Source organism: Nelumbo nucifera, chromosome 2 (assembly GCF_055504915.1).
Source record: "Nelumbo nucifera cultivar China Antique chromosome 2, China Antique-T2T, whole genome shotgun sequence".
Classification (NCBI taxonomy): domain Eukaryota; kingdom Viridiplantae; phylum Streptophyta; class Magnoliopsida; order Proteales; family Nelumbonaceae; genus Nelumbo; species Nelumbo nucifera.
In genome coordinates, this window is record NC_142650.1 from 150,444 (window position 1) to 167,300 (window position 16,857).

Below are 16,857 nucleotides of genomic sequence, written 5' to 3' on the forward strand. Positions count from 1 at the left end.
TGTACCCATTCATTGTACCATTTTGATTCACTTTTCAAAGGACCCTCCTTGATGTACTTCAACTTACCTCTTGCAATGAGAGATACATCAACCGACTTGGCCCATGGGATATGATTAGTACCATTGAATTTCACCGTAGTTAATTGAGAAATGAAATCTGATTGTACAACTACTGTAGATTTAGTGTTACTATTTGATGAAGCCATGAGTGAGAAGAGATCATTGATTTGTCACCTAGGCAAACTGTCAAACAGCTGGTATGCAACTACTGTAACACATCTTTTTCTTTAGGAAAAACACCAAAAATCGTCAGCCCTCTACTTTAGAAACACTTGGGAAAGATTACACACTTACCACAAGGTGTCACCATACCACAAACCACTACAAAATCACCACACATTGAGGAGCACCTACTTCACAACTCAAGACATCACAAGGTTGCCCTCTTCGAACTGCCGAATAGAGGGCTTTTAGAAAAACACCACTAACACACACAACACTGCAACTTGAGCCATTAAAGCCTCTTTTCCAAGTGGGCGACCAGTCCTCTTAAGTCCTTTTCCTCTCCAACAAAGAATAGAGAATATTCTCTATTCCTAGGGCACAAAAGTTGAGTCGTGAACAGTGCCATGAACAGTATGCTCGACCTTAAGGCTCTGATACCATGTTCCAACTTTAATAAAGAGAAGAAAAGGTGTAGAAAAGGATAGAAGAGAGAAATAGAAGAAGATAGGAAGAGAGAGAAGAAAATGAGAAGAAAAGAGGGAAGACTAGCAAGGAGAAATCTCATCCACCCCTCCTTACTGTTGACCCAAGTTGTATTAGTATTCTACTAAAGCTGAAATGACTACAATACCCTTAAGTAAGTTATAATAGACATAAGAGAGAAAAATAACATGAAAAAGACAATAATGCGCCTACTAACTAATTCTAACAATTCTAACACCAAACAAAGCCATAATCTCTTCAATGATTCTTTCCTTTCCTTCAAAAATCCTCTTATTCCTTTCCGCCCCAGAGACCAGCAAACTGCAAAGGGAATGCAGCTCCAGGAAATTTTAGCTCTCAAGCTTCCTCTGAACTTTGGTCATGTAGAAAAGATCTCTGCTGATGTTGATGGTTGAAAGATGGGCATCCCAAAGAGGAAAGAATAGAACCTCCAAATGAAATTTGCCAAGTGGTAGGAGAAGAACAAATGGAGTACAGTTTCCTCATCTGGCTTGCACATGTAGCGATAGCTAGCCAAACAGAACCCTCTACTTTTTAGATGATCTGTTGTGAGAATACTGTCCATTATAACCAGCCAAGCAAAAGCTTCAATTCTTGGGGGTACTGGATTTCCTCATATTCCACTCATTTGATCATTAATTACACTGTCTTTGATGAGAGCCATGTAAAATGATTTCACTGTGAATTTTCCATTTCTGCATTCCTTCCACCACAGACCATCTTCACTAGTTGTAGAGATTCTGGTTTGCTCTAATCTGTCCAGCAAGATAACACATTCCTCCAATTCTTGGTTGCACAGAGGTTTTCTAAACTTGGACTCCAAACTACTACAATCTTGGGCACAATTCACATAACTTCCCAACCCACTCCAATCATCCTCCCAGAACCTCACTCTGTATCCAGCTCCTACATTAAAACTAACCAGGCCTCTAAAATCCTGGTTAAAATTCATTATACCCTTCCAAACAATCACCCATAGGAATTGGATACCTCCCTTGGTTCCCACCCAAATCTCACCATCTAGTACTTTCCTACCACCACTTTTCTTCATAATGAATCCTTTTCCTTTTCTAGCCCAAACCTCCATAATCATTTCTCCATAAGAGCTTTATTGTTAATTCTTTGAAACTAAAGAACTTGATAGCATTTGGCATGCTATGTTCTTAGAATTTGGCATACACACATATGAGTTGTAGTTTCACTGTTCTTCATGCCTGCAGAGATTATACGAGTCTCTGGGATGGTCTCCAACCAAGGCTTTGGTGAATATGACAGACTGCAGCATGGAAGTCCCAGCCCCCTGGCATCTTCAAATCTTGTGTCACATGTTGGAGGAACAGGTATCAGTGCTTGGAATGGCTTTTCCCAAGAGGTAATGGTTGCATATTTTGCTAGTGGTATCCCATGTTTTCTCTGACTATATTTGTTGCAGTTGTGATGTAAATTCCTATCTTTCAAATGTTCCTCTCCTAATTCAACTGCCTTTGTAATTTTATATAGACATGCCCGCGGATTTGTAGCATTTTATAACGCATTTGATGGATATGGAATCTAGCTTGCACATTTGGGTTATTTTTAATTCGAAATGCTTTCAATGGAACCTGTTGAGTAGGTTCAATAACTCAGTTGGCCAGATATCTGTCCATCTTTCCTGACTTCTAACCTCATCTTTTCAGCAGTTCAAGTGCTAGCTCCACATGAGCAGAGGAGGGTGTAAGGGGCTTGAGATCCTATACTTGGTTTTTGTATGTTAAGTGGGCTTTCCCCACCAAGATTTGGCCAGTCATTCCTTAACTGGTGTGGCAGGTCTCTTTACTAGCAATATTGTTAATCAGTGATGAACTCATTTTCTCATGAGATTGGCTCATTATGAAGCTGCAATTTGATTGAATTTGTCAAACAATTGTAATGATGCAAGGGGTGGAGAATTATTATTTTTTTCTATTTTTAGTTATGCAATATTGTTTCACTCTTTTTTGTTGCATGTTGTTTCTCAGGAAGAAAAAAATGCAAAAGATTTAAGCTAGCTAGTTGATTGGACCAGTAATGTCTGTCTATGTACTTCTGAAAATGACCAATAACCTTTACCTTTCCTTATATGTTTTATATGTTTGATTTTATTTTTAAATTCTCATTTGAATATGCTTTACATCTTTTTATGTATTTTAATTTTAGATAATAGGTTATTTAAAACATTATTTTAAAATTTTAGTTTATATTTTTTTATTAATATTATGTTTAATATTTTTTGATTTTTTTGACATATATTTTTTTTGATTTTTAGCATTTTTTTTTTAATTTTTGCGCCTTGCGCCTTAGGCGCAAATTGACCCCTACGCCCTTTTTGCACCTTGCGCTTTTAAAACACTGATCTATCCTTATCCCAACTATATGTGTTTAGCTATACAAATCCTGTTGTGAGGGATCTTTTTGTATGGTATTATTGGTGTAGGGAGTATTGTGTAATTTCTTATTCTTTAATTTTTAGGGACCTCTCTGTAATATTTTTTGTTTCAATAATATAATAGGGTGCAGTTGGCGCCAACACTGACCCAAGAAAGATTCTCTCTCTCTCTCTCTCTCTTTCTCTCTCCCCTCTTGTTCCTTCTTCCTAGGCTTTCTTTGACAGATTACATGGTATCAGAGCATAGGGGTGGCCACGAGCCGAGCTCTTCACGAGCTACTCGAGCTTGGCTTGGCTCGGTTTCAACCGAGCTTCGAGTCGAGCTCGAGCCCAATTTACAGGCTCGATTAATAAACAATCCGAGCTCGAGCCTAATAGAGCTCGACTCGTGAGGTTGGCGAGCCGAGCTCGAATATATATATATATATATATAATTATAGAAAATAATATATATAATAAAATATTATAATTCTTTATTTTTTAAATATCAAATAAAAATATTTTTTATATATAATTTTTTATTTTTATAAAACATTTTTTCTCAAATCGAGCTTGAGCCAAGCCGAACTAGAGCTTACGAGTTTTTGACTCGAGCCGAGCTCGATCTCAAGGTTCTAGCTCGAACCAAGCTCGAGCTCGAGCCTTGTACTACCTTGGCGAGCCGAGCTCGAGCCTTGTACTATTCGACTCGGCTTGGCTCGAATCCACCCCTATCAGAGCACACTGTCATAAGAAACCTAGCTTTTTCAGGAGTAGGAGTATTCAGAAATTCTGAAAGGAGGATATTGGGTATGTTCTCAGGACTGATTGGCACCGGAAACTCATTGAAGGCTGAACTTTTGGCATTACTACAAGGTTTAAAGGTAGCAAAACAGTTAGGATACAGACATGCTGAGGTGGAAGGGAACTCAAAAGTAGTAATTTCCTGGGAAGCAAACAACAGCAATACCCCATGGACGTTTAAGCATGTGATTAGGGAAGTGGAGAAGATTGCAAAGGAGGTTGAGGCTGAATTTAAATGGGTCCAAAGGAGTGCAAATGGGCTAGCTGATTGTTTAGCAAAACAGGGGGCATTGAGACATCAATTATTTTGGGCTGCACTGTAATGAGGGATAGAATAGAGTGGTTAAAGGGATCAACAGTCCCATCACCAAGTTGTATAAACTATTTACAATCTGAAATTTAAATAAAATACATGTTTACTGATAAAAAAAACCTAGTTTTTTCCTCTTCCTAGAATATCTTATTGGTTGCATCTTGCAAGAACAGAAGAAAAAATAGTACCAGGTCCGATTGGATCTTAATTTTCCTCCTCATTTTCCTTTGGTTGAGTGACCAAGGCCTATTGTTTGGGATTGCTTTAGCAGTGAACGAAGCATGTGAGAATGTTGTAAAAGTACCAGAACAGAGCATCTGTACTGTGAGGTTCTGTAGGGCTGCTGTTATGCTCTAAGAAGGTCCAGAAAGGTCTATTAACCATCTGGTTTATGCAGGGGAGTGTTTTCTCTGCTGTTTTTCTCTGTTTTCTGATTGTTGCAAGGGGTTAATATGCTTGCAGCATGCTGGAATTGCAGTACAGTTATATTGGGTGCCCTGTAAGTGTTTGATGGTTTTCCTCACTAAAGTTTATGTGTACCAGTGGTGGTTTAAACGAGACAGCAGTGGTGCTGGAATCTGCATGGACTGTTTTATGCAGTAGTTGGACTGTTAGCGGAGTGCACAAGAGTGGTATAACAACTTGTGTTGCTGTAGCTAGTGTTGGAGTTTTTAGGCAGTGTGCTAAGGTGTTATTTAGAGTTGGCAGCAATGGCTTTAGAGAGTTCTGTCACTTCAAACTCTTCTGGAGGACTAGTTGGTTCTGGTAATGGAATGGACAGCACAGGGTTTTCTATTGTGCTCCTTGATGGACTGAATTACTTGGATTGGTCCAAAGGTGTGAAGTTGTTTGTTGGCACAAGGGGGAAGTTAGGGTGTCTCACTTGGAAGACTAAGAAGCCTATTGGTGAAGGGGCTGAAGTGGGAACAAGAGAATTATATGATTATGTCTTGGCTACGTCTTCAATTCAGCTTGCTCTTAGGAAAAACATTATGTGGGCTGAAACCACCAAGGAGATTTGGGAGCAAGCAAAGTCAACATACTTAGAAGAAAGGCATTTTGCTTGGACCTACCAACTTCAGCCTTAAAACAAGGTGAGAAGTCCCTTGCAACCTACTATTGAGCTCTTTGCCTCTTTCTTTCATGTGGAAGGAGCTGGATCATTACAAGACTAGATTGCAGAAGTTAAAAGGATGCTTCAGCATATAAAATGTTGCTCTCAAGAAAGGGTGTTTGCTTTTTTGGCAGGTCTGAACTCGTATATGAGCCTATTTGAGTTTATATTTTGGGTGGTAAGGAGCTTCCAAATCTTGAAGAGGTGTTTGCTTTAGTTCAGTTCGAAGAAACTAGGAAGGCTGCTATGAATCCTATTAAGGGGGAGCAATTTGCTTTATTGTCCAAGGGTGAAGAAAGATTAGGTATAGAAGAAGGGAAGATATGACAAAGACAAATTGTGGTGTACTCATTGTAAGAGACCTAGGCACACAAAAATTGCTTTCTCCACATTTGGCTAGGAAGGCCAACAACAGTTGAGTTAGGGCAACACTTCTCCAGTTCAGCCTGAGGTCTCTGTGTCTAAGCAAGGGCTTCTAATCACTATGCATGATCAATTTGAGCAGTTTAGGTGTGCCTTTAGACAACTAGAGGAGACTTGTATTACTCCCTTCACTTCTTATGCAATAAATTCAGATAATCAAGCCCATGTCTTTCATGTTTCACCCTTCCCTTCTTAATCACCTCGAATTATTGATTCAAGGGCTGCAAATATACGACTGGTAAGTCTTCTCTTTTCTCTTCTAATTGAGTTCTATCTAGTAAAGATAAAGTTAAACTTACTAATGGATCATTGTCTTCTATTGCTGGACATGGAGTTGTTTCTCTTCCCATTGGTCTTTGTTTGTTTGATGTTTACCATGTTCATAAAATGCCTTTAAATCTTTCTAGTGGTTGTATTACAAAGTCTTTGAATTGTTCTATAACCTTTTTCCTTGATTCTTATGCGTTATTGGATTTGACTTTGGAGACATTGATTGGTACAAGGATCAAAATTTCGTCATGTTCTCGTATCGGCCGATGCGTATCGTATCAGAGCCTTCCCGATACGCCCCTACAGGGGGTGTTTCGGGTTGGCGAGTGGTTCACGGGGTAGACTGGCCTTAAACTGGCCCCTCTGAACTATTTTCGAAAAAAATAAAAATAAACATAGAAAACAGTATCGATACAGGCCGATACGCCCTACCGGCGTATTGCCCTGTATCAATATTTTGAACCTTGGATTGGTAAAGGACGTATGATGGATGGTCTCTACATTTTGGATTTAGTGGCTTCAGAGTCTTCCAAGGGAACACGTTTTTTGAGTTGGAGTCAGCACACTTATCATTGTAATAAAGACCATATTTATCTCTGACATTGTTGTGTAGGCCACTTATCCTTTTTTTGTGAAGATCTTCTTTCTAGAATTGATTAAGATAATGTCTTTATCCTCATTGGAGTGTTCTACATGTCAATTGAGTAAACATTGTGGAAATCCATATCCTCCTATTAATAAAAGAGTTGATTTTCCTTTTCACATTGTGTATCTTGATGCTTGGGTCCCTTGTACTAGTATGATTGAAGCGGATATAGGTATTTGGTCAGTTTTGTTGATGACAAAAGTGAATATATTTACAGTCTAGATAGGAAGTTCCATAGGTTGTGAAAAACTTCCATCGTATGTTGTTTACTCAATTTCATAGTGTTGATACCTAGATTTTGCATTCAGATAATGCAAATGAGTATTTTTTTTTGATGAATGAAAATAATTTATTAAATCAGAATATAAGGCAATACAGGAAACCCATGAAGAGGCATGAGCTGTTACCTCTTCTAACAAAGTATTACATCAATTAAGAACCGGATAAGCAGAAATAAACAGAAATAAAATTACATAGCAGCCCAAAACAAATGATTCCTTGAAACCCCTTGCTTAGCTAGTCCATCCGCTAAGGAATTTGCTGATCTTTCTACCCAAAGAGAGGTAACTGTCATATTTCTTGTGATCCAATTGACTTTCCTCAATAAATCTCTATATCGCCACATAGCTGAAGCTGGCTTTGTCAACCATCCCACAACAATTTTAGAGTCTCCTTCAACTATCAAGTGTTGAACTCCTAACTGTTCAGCAATCTGGATGCCTTGTACAGCCGCTAAGATCTCTGCTCTATTTGAGTCTCCTATTCCCACAGGGCCTGAAAACAAAGCTAGGATGTTGCTCTCTCTATCTCTCAGCACCCCTCCTATCCCCGAAGGTCCTGGGTTTCCTTGGCTACTGTTTTGGAATGGTAGAATACTGATATGTTTCATTCTATTGCCAATGGGCATATTTATACAATAAGCTGCTGCAATAAATAGAAAGAAAGAAAAATAGAAAGAAAAGAAAATAGAAAGAAGAAAAAATAAAAAGAAGAGAAAATAGAAAGTACAAAAATAGAAAGAAAAAACTTTCTAAATCAATCCTTCCACAATCCTAGGAATATATACAATTCTATTTTCAGATCTGAACCAGTAACCCCACGTTTTCCAACACTCCCCCTCAAGCTGGTGAATAGAGATCCTCCATTCCTAGCTTGGCTATAATTCTCCGAAAGTTTGTACTATTGAGCCCTTAGTAAGTACATCGGCCATTTGTCCTTTTGTAGACACATAGGGAGTGCAAATCAACTTGCTGTCCAGTTTCTCTTTTATAAAGTGTCGGTCAATTTTGATGTGCTTCGTCCTGTCATGTTGAACAGGATTGTGAGCAATATTGATGGCTGACTTGTTGTCACTATATAGTTTCATAGGCTCTTCTCGTGGAATCTTCAGGTCTTCTAAAATTATCTTCAACCAGAGTAATTCACACACTCCTTGTGTCATAGCCCTGAATTCTGCCTCTGCACTTGACCGAGCCACTACATTTTGCTTCTTACTCCTCCAAGTGACTAAGTTTCCTCCTAAGAAGATACAGTAACCAGAAGTGGACCATCTACTGGAGATCCTGCGTAATCGATATCTGTATATGCTTCAAGAGTCAGTCTTCCATTTCTTCTGAATAAAATTCCTTTTCCTGGATTGGCTTTCAAATAGTGCAGAATTCGATGAGTAGCCTGCAGATGAACTTCTTTAGGATTATGCATAAACTGACTTATTACACTTACAGCATATGCAATATTCGGTCGTGTATGTGCAAGATAAATGAGTTTTCCAACTAGTCTTTGGAACATCTCCTTGTCTACACTTGCATTCTCGTGGGCTTCTCCAAGTTTATGATTGGGATCTATAGGCGTGGAAGCTGGTTTCTCATGCCATATTTCCTGTTTCTCTCAAAAGATCAACAACATACTTTTGTTGAGAGATAAAGATGCCTTGTTTAGAATGTGCAACTTCAATTCCGAGAAAATACTTTAGTCTCCCCAAGTCTTTTATCTCAAATTCTCTGGCAAGGCAGTTTTTCAATGCTTCCTTCTCCTTTTTATCATTCCCAGTAACGATTATATCATCCACATAGACTAATAGTGCAGTAACTCCCCCTGAGGCTGTGTGTTTGATAAACAATGTGTGGTCACCTTGACTTTGCTTGTAACCTGTACTCAGCATTACCTTCGTAAACCTTCCAAACCATGCTCTCGGAGATTGTTTGAGACCGTATAGTGCTTTCTTCAACCAACAAACTTTGTTCCTTTTAATGCCTTCTCCAAAACCCGGTGGAATGTCCATGTATATCTCATCTTCTAGATCACCATGGAGAAACGCATTTTTTACATCAAACTGTTGCAAGTCCCAATTATAGTTAGCAGCCAACGACAGTAACACCCTTACTGTATTCATTTTAGCTACTGGGGAAAAAGTCTCCTGATAATCTACCCCATAAGTCTTGTGTATATCCCTTGGCTACCAGGCGTGCTTTGTACATTTCTAATGACCCATCAGATTTGTACTTAATTGTGAACACCCATTTACAACCTACCGTCTTCTTGTTTCTTGGTAGATCCACAACTTCCCATGTGTTGTTTTTTTCTAATGCCTCCATTTCCACTCTCATGGCTTTTCTCCACTCCTTATTAGAAAGTGCCTCGGCTAGAGTATTAGGAATTGGAATGGTGTTAAGGCTGGCTAGAAAACTTTTATGGGATTTAGAGAATCTTTGGAATGATACATATTTGGCTAAAGGGTACAATGGGCGTTTGGTACATTCTCTGGTTCCTTTTCTCAGTACAATAGGTAGGTCATACTCATACTCAGACTGTGAAGGTGTAGGTTCATGATCTAAGCATCCCTCAGTTCTAGAATTAGGAGTTGAATCTTGGACTTGCACAGGTTGAGGATCTGGATTTTTCCTCCTAGAGTAAACCTGCATATATCTCACATTATCATGCACATCATTTGTGGGGTTAACAGTGTCCGAATTTGGTTCAATGGTCGGGTTGTTTGACTCTTGTTGAGACTCGGGAATGTGGGGCTCAGAGGAATGTGACTCAGAGGGATGTGATTCTTGACGATTGAATGTCTGTGAGGAGGGTAAAACATTTAGGGAGAGTAGATCCGAGGCCTTATCTTCCATTAATGAGGGCTCCCTCTGAAGATAAGGTTGAGTGAAAAAAGATTTTCCTTCCTCAAATGTGACATCGATGGAGGTGTAGAATTTTCTGGTGGCTGGATGATAACATTTATAACCTTTCTAAGTTGGGGAATATCCCAAGAAGACACACCTGATTGCTCGTGGGTCGAATTTTCCCTTATTATGGACATGAACAAAGGCAGTGCAGCCAAAAATTCTTGGTGTGAGATTATTTGAGGCTCGAATATCAGGGTAAAATTGAGAAAGGACTTGTATTGGGCTTCGGTTGTCAAGAACTTTAGATAAGAATGACTCGTGTGTGACATGCATAACAGTGTGAGATGATTTGCTGGTTGCTTCAAGGTAGTAGAGTCCATCTCTTTCTTTAGCAAGTCCAACCTTCTTCCCCGAAACCTGGTCATGAAATACACAGTAAGAAGGGAAGAACACAACATTGCAGTTCACATCCTGGTTGAGTTTATGTATAGAGATAAGGCTAGTGGATAACTTAGGAACATGAAGCACATTTTTAAGTAATAGGGATGGAGTAATTTGAATATTCCCAATCCCTGCCACTGTGGTGAAAGAACCATCAGCAACAAAAATTTTTCTATTACTAGGACAGGGTGTATAGGTGAGAAAATGTAGTGAAGAGGGTGTCATGTGGTCAGTAGCTCTAGAATCAAGAATCCATGGAAAAACACTAGCCGAGGCATGTAATCCTAGAGATAAAGACTCACCTGAGAGAGCAAGAGAGGTAGAACCACTTCCTGGTTTCAAGGATTTCAGGAAGCACCTTAGCCTTTCAATTTCTTCATCATTAAATGGTCCCTGACTTGAGTGTTCTTGCTGCGGGGTTGTGGAGACATTATGGGCCTGTTGAACTCCTTTTGAAACTCCTCGATTTCCCCATTCCTTGCTGGATGTGGGAGGTTTCCCATGAAGTTTCCAGCACCGATCTTTCGTGTGTCTGGGCTTCTTGCAATAGGTGCACCAGAGGTTATCGTTAGAGTCACGGGTGGTTGTGTCACGAGCCAAGTTGTGATTGTTCTCACCCTTTGAACCACTGTAACTTCCTCCCCTTGCCACCATGGCTGAGCCTTCGGGATCTTTAGGCTCAAGCATGATTCCACGGCGGCTTTCCTCAGCTCTGACAAGGGCTATGACTTCATTCAATGGAGACACTTCTTCTTTGCCCAAGAATTTGTATTCGGACCTGATCAAATTCAACATTCAGTCTGACCAAAAAATCATACACCCTATCTCTTTCAATAAAATTCTTCAAGATCACAGCATCATTTGTGCACTTTGTCTCAAGAACCCGATAATGATCAAGCTCATGCCATAAATTTTGCAACAGATTTGCATACTCTGTAACACTCCTGCTCCCTTGTTTGGCCGCCACAGTCTTCACTTTGACCTCATAGACACGAGCAGCGTCATGGGCTTTGGAATAGGTTTGTCGGGCAGCATCCCAAATAGCCTTTGCAGAGGGAAGAAACATACAAGTATCACTGATCTCGGGTGTCGTCATTGAACTCCACAACCATGACATAATCATGGAGTCCTCTTCGTCCCAAGCATCAAAATTTGGCTCGCCCAACCTTGGTTCTGTTCCAAGGAGGTGACTAATTTTTCCTTTTCCCTTCAAATAGGTGCGCACTAGTTGTGACCACTTCAAGTAATTCTGTCCATTCAGTCTATATGTTGCTTGAATATTCTGCAAATCAACAGTGTGAGGATGAGAATTTGTTGCTCCTTCATCGGTTTGGATGGGAGCACTTGTTGCAGTCATGTCGGACATTGTTAATGGAGGAAAAATAAGGCCAGCAGGAAAGGAGAATAAAGGAACACTTCTGGTTACAGATCAACACTGAAGGCCAGAAGAGAAAAACACAAAAAACAGGCAATGAAGGCCGAAAAAATCTCAAGGTTGACAAACCTAGAGCTCTGATACCATGTTTTGGAATGGTAGAATACTAATATGTTTCATTCTATTGCCAATGGGCATATTTATACAGTAAGCTGCTGCAATAAATAGAAAGAAGAAAAAATAGAAAGAAGAGAAAATAGAAAGTACAAAAATAGAAAGAAAGAAATAGAAAGAAAAAACTTTCTAAATCAATCCTTCCACAATCCTAGGAATATATACAATTCTATTTTCAGATCTGAACCAGTAACCCTATGTTTTCCAACAGCTACTACCATCAAAATGCAGCTTTGCCCAACCTTCAGGTGGAGGCTTCCATACTGCAGCTGCCTTGTCCCTCCTCGTATGACTAGTGGCTACCGCCTTCCAGTTACTCCAAATGTCATCAAAGGAAAACGTATGAAAGAAGTCCAAAGTTCTTAGCCAATGAATGGCTCTAGTCAATATACAATCCTCAACAGTTTGTAAGCTTCTTTCCTTTTCTTTGAACACCCTAGCATTCCTTTCTTCCCAAATTGTCCACAAGGCTGCTGCTCTAATACATCTCCACATCGTTTTTCCTTTTTTTGTAGGCCACACAAAACAAGAAGGATCAAACAACTGACTTAATTCTGAGGATAGATTCCACCTGCATCCAAACAAAGAAAAGATCCAACTCCAAATAGCACTAGAAAAGGAACAAGATACAAATAAGTGGGAGCAATCCTCACCACTAGCCCTGCAAAGTACACACCAGTTAGGGGACAAACACATGAAAGGCCTTTTCTTCTGCAAGCAATCCAGAGTATTGATCTTTCTATAAAACACCTCCCAGCAGAATATTATAATTTTAGAAGGAACAGGTCTGAACCAAATCTCCTTAGCAGGGAAACCCAACTGTCCCATGGAAGGGCATAGGGACTTAAAAAAGGAAGCACACGTGAAAAAACCTTTTGGATGAGGGGACCAAAGTCTCACATCCGAGCGAAGAGGGTCCAGGAAGACACTGCTAAGAAGAGACAACAGTTCTGAAGCACTACTAAGTTCAACATCCCTCAAACCTCTCCTAAAACCAAAGTCCCAGCTTAAGGAAGAGGGTGAAGTAATAGAAGGAAGAAAACGAGAAACAATTTTTTCCTTGTAAAGGGAAAGAGAATAGAGAGTCGGGAATTTGTCCTTAAGGGCAACGGTACCCACCCAAGTATCTTCCCAAAATAAAACAAAGTCACTAGAGTTGACATCATACCTGACCAAGTTGAGAAACTGAGGGAGGACACTCTGAATTGCTTTCCAAGGAGATGCCAACGTAGCTTGACGTGATACATCCGCATCCCAACCATTTTCCCGTTTGCCATGTATACTAGCTATCACTTCATGCCACAATCTCTCCCTTTCTCTAGGCCACCTCCACAACCACATCCCTAAGAGAGCTTTATTCCTTTGAGCTAACCTTCCTGCTCCTAGTCCACCCTCCTCTTTACTCCTACAAACTATTTCCCAATTGATTAGATGATCTTTCTTTTCCTCCCCAGGCTCCCACAGAAAAGATCTCTTTATCCTCTCCAACTTCTTAGCTTCCCTAATAGGAATCCTAAAGATAGAGAGAAAATAAATCGGTAAAATTGCTAGGGTAGCTCTCAATAAAGTCACTCGACCCCCTATGGAAATGTAGTTCTTTTTCCAAGAAGGTAATCTTCTCTCAAACTTTTCCAGAATTGGGGTCCAAAATCTACTCTCCTTTGGGTTAGCCCCTAGAGGGAGACCTAGATACTGCAAGGGCCAACAAGAAATGGGACAACCTAAACAATCTGCCACAGACTGCAAAGTCCTCTCATTCAGATTAACCCCTACCACACAACTCTTATCCAGGTTTATCTTCAAATTAGAGGCATTCTCAAAGTGTTGTAACAATGCTTTGAGATTTCTCACTTCCCGCTTGTCACCCCCTTCACAAAAAATTCTGATATCATCGGCAAACTGTAGGTGGGTTACCCGGACATTGTTCCTTCCAATCCTCTAGCCTCTAACTTCCTCTTCCCTATTTGCTTTAGGGATTAATCTACTGTAGACATCTGCAATTAGGGTAAAAAGAAAAGGGGAGAGAGGGTCACCTTGTCTAAGGCCTTTACAAGCTGGGAAAAAGTCTTTCACCACCCCATTAACCAAAACGGAGTAATGACAGGAACTAATACAGCCCTTTACCTAATTGCACCATCTAGCTCCAAACCCATAGCACCCTAGGACCTCTAGTAAAAAATTCCAATCCACAAGATCATAAGCCTTCTCCAAATCTAGTTTACAAACAAAACCTTGGGTTCCTGACTTTCTCATGTCCTCCATGCACTCATTTGCTATTAGGATCTGATCCGTTATTTGCCTTCCCTGCACGAAAGCACCTTGTTCTTGACTGATGATGGAGGGTTGTACTACTCGAATTCTCAATGACAACATTTTAGCTAGGATTTTATAGATTCTTGTCACTAGACTAATTGGCCTATAGTCCTTAGGGTTCTTTGCATCTGCCTTCTTTGGGATTAGGGATAGGAAAGTAGCATTGACTCCAGGGCTCATCGTTTTTTTATCTACAAATTCCTGAAACACCCCAACAAGGTCTTCTTTGACCACATCCCAACAATCCTGATAGAAAGCCATTGTAAAGCCATTTGGACCAGGTGCTTTGGATCTATCCATTGAAAACACCGCCTGTCTAATCTCTTCTTCACTAAAATCCCTTTCTAACCAGTTTGCTTGTTCTTCAGACAATCTAGTCCACTCCAAGTCTTCCAAGGTTGGCCTATTATTCAACGGTTTCCTATAGATTGATTTGAAATGATCCACAAAACATCTGGCTATCTCATCTTGATTTGTGAGTTCCTCCCCATTCACCTCTAACTTAGCCACAAAATTTTTTCTTCTCCTCCCATTAGCCAATGCATGGAAAAATTTAGTATTTCCATCGCCTTCCTTAATCCATTTATGTCGCGACTTTTGCCTCCACAAAATTTCCTCTCTCAAAAGGACCTCTTCCAAGTCCTTCTTTATATTTCCTTTCAAAACCCGTTCTTGCTCACTCATCATCCTTTGAGCTTCCTTGGAATCAAGTTCCTCAATCCTATACATCAAGTCAATTTTTTGCTCCTCTATCCTTCCAAAGTGTTCCCTATTCCACTCCTTAGTTTTGGATCTCAACCTTTTCAATTTTTTGTGGAATCTTACTCCCTTCCAATTCACTCCTCTTAATTCTTCTCTCCACCATTCCCTAATCAAGTGCACAAAATCCGGATGAGTTAACCACATATTCTCAAATCTAAAAGGCCAAGGACCAGAAGTTAAGGTTTCAGGACTTAGCTGGATAGGGCAGTGATCAAAGGTGACTTTGGGTAAGTTTCTAGCCATCAAGTTCGTCCAATGGTTCTCCCAATTTTCAGTGAAGAGGAATCTGTCTATTTTCGAGCAAAGGGGGTTTTCTTGGAAATTCGACCATGTAAAATTGGCATGTAAGAGGGGTAATTCCTTTAGACCACAGTTATTAATGAAATCATTGGACTTCCTCATGCTGGTTGTAATTGTCCTTTGGGGGTTATTAGATTCGGTACAAAACCTAATTACATTAAAGTTCCCCCCAAGACACCAAGGACCCTCCCACAGACCTCGTATGACATGCAACTCTTTCCACATCTCATTCCTCTCTCTATACGAGTTTGGCCCATAGGCATTGGTTAAGACCCAGGTGAAGCTATCCCCCACATTCCTAACCTTTAACGACACAGAAAATCTTCCTATTAGCTCCTCCACTGATTCTACAACATCCTCCCTCCATAAAGTTACTAGACCTCCAGAGGCTCCATAGGACGGCGCCGAAGTCCAACAAACTTCTCTTGATCTCCATTCACTTCTGATCCATCTTCTATCCAATTCTGCCAGCTTGGTTTCCTGCATCAAGACTATGTCTGGTTTCTCTCTCCTCAACAAATCTTTAATTGCCCTTCTCTTTCTTTCACTTCCCAAGCCTCTCACATTCCAGCTAATGATCTTCATCAAGCACTTTTTCGAAAAAACCCCTTCTCAAAGACTCCACCTTACAGCAAAGTCTTTCTTCTTTCCCTTCTCCCACTAAATTCAATATCACCCTCAATATCTGAAATCAATCTCTCCACTTCAGATCTCTTTTTCTTTTTTCTCCTATTGTTGCCCTTAGTCTTCCTCATTAAGGCACTAGCTTCATTTATCTTCCTTTTCTTGAAAAGTTGTTACTCTCTCCCTTTGATCTAATTTCTCCTCCCTCTCTTTATACTCCTCCAACAACGCGCAGATTCTCTCCCAAATTCTCTCTAGTTCCTCCTGTCCCTCTTCCACTGCCACCTCATCTTCTCTCAGTTCCCACTCAGAGCTGCCAGTCTCTCTTCTCATCCCCCCCATTGGAATTTCTGCTCGGGATGCTGGTGTATATGTTTCAAGCACAGAAGGCACATTAGTAACCAAAACCGAATGGACAATAGTACCTGTAATGTTTGGGACCGAGGGGACGACTTCCAAAGGAGAGGGATTCTCTTTAGGAGATGAGCCTAAAGCTGTTTCTCCTTTTCCATTTTCGTTCTTGATAAACTCTCTCAAGACTTTGACGATTTCAGTCCACCCTTGGCTCTTTCTTCCTTCTGGTACACAGACCATTTGCTTCCTATTGTTACCAAAATGCTCTGTAAGTGCTATGAAACCACCTCATACCTCCGTCCCATCTCTGTTATGAATTCTTTCCAACATCTCTCCTTTCCCTTTGCACTTGCTGCATCTACAAAGTTTAGGAACCATTCTACCATGTTTAGTCCTACCAACAACACTGTAGCCAGCTTAGCTTCCCTGATTTTCAAGCTAGTCTGTCCTCTGATTTTTAGTTCCTCCAGTAGAAAGTTCTTCGCCTCCACCTTGAGATACTTCCTCCATCGGTTGGCTTCCACAAACTTCTCCTCCATCGGTTCTCCCCCACAATGGACTTTGCAAATGAGTATTTCACTAATGATGTAAATGTGTACCTTCAACATAGTGGTATGTTACACTTCAGTTCCTATCCCCGCATACCACAACAAAATGGTGTTGCATGGCAGAAGAACATACACTTGTTGGGGTGGCTTGTCGCTTTTGTAGAT

General features: G+C 40.3%; 1 protein-coding gene across 2 annotated transcripts in view; it reads left to right on the plus strand.

Annotated features, from left to right (window-relative positions):
* Positions 1 to 16,857, plus strand: part of LOC104588381 (KH domain-containing protein At2g38610-like) — a 44,798-nt gene that overhangs the window by 3,897 nt on the left and 24,044 nt on the right. For both annotated transcript variants that reach the window (XM_010246286.3, XM_010246287.3), the window contains exon 3: positions 1,950 to 2,101. In XM_010246286.3, coding sequence (XP_010244588.1) covers positions 1,950 to 2,101 — 152 coding nt within the window. The remainder of the gene's footprint in view (positions 1 to 1,949; positions 2,102 to 16,857) is intronic.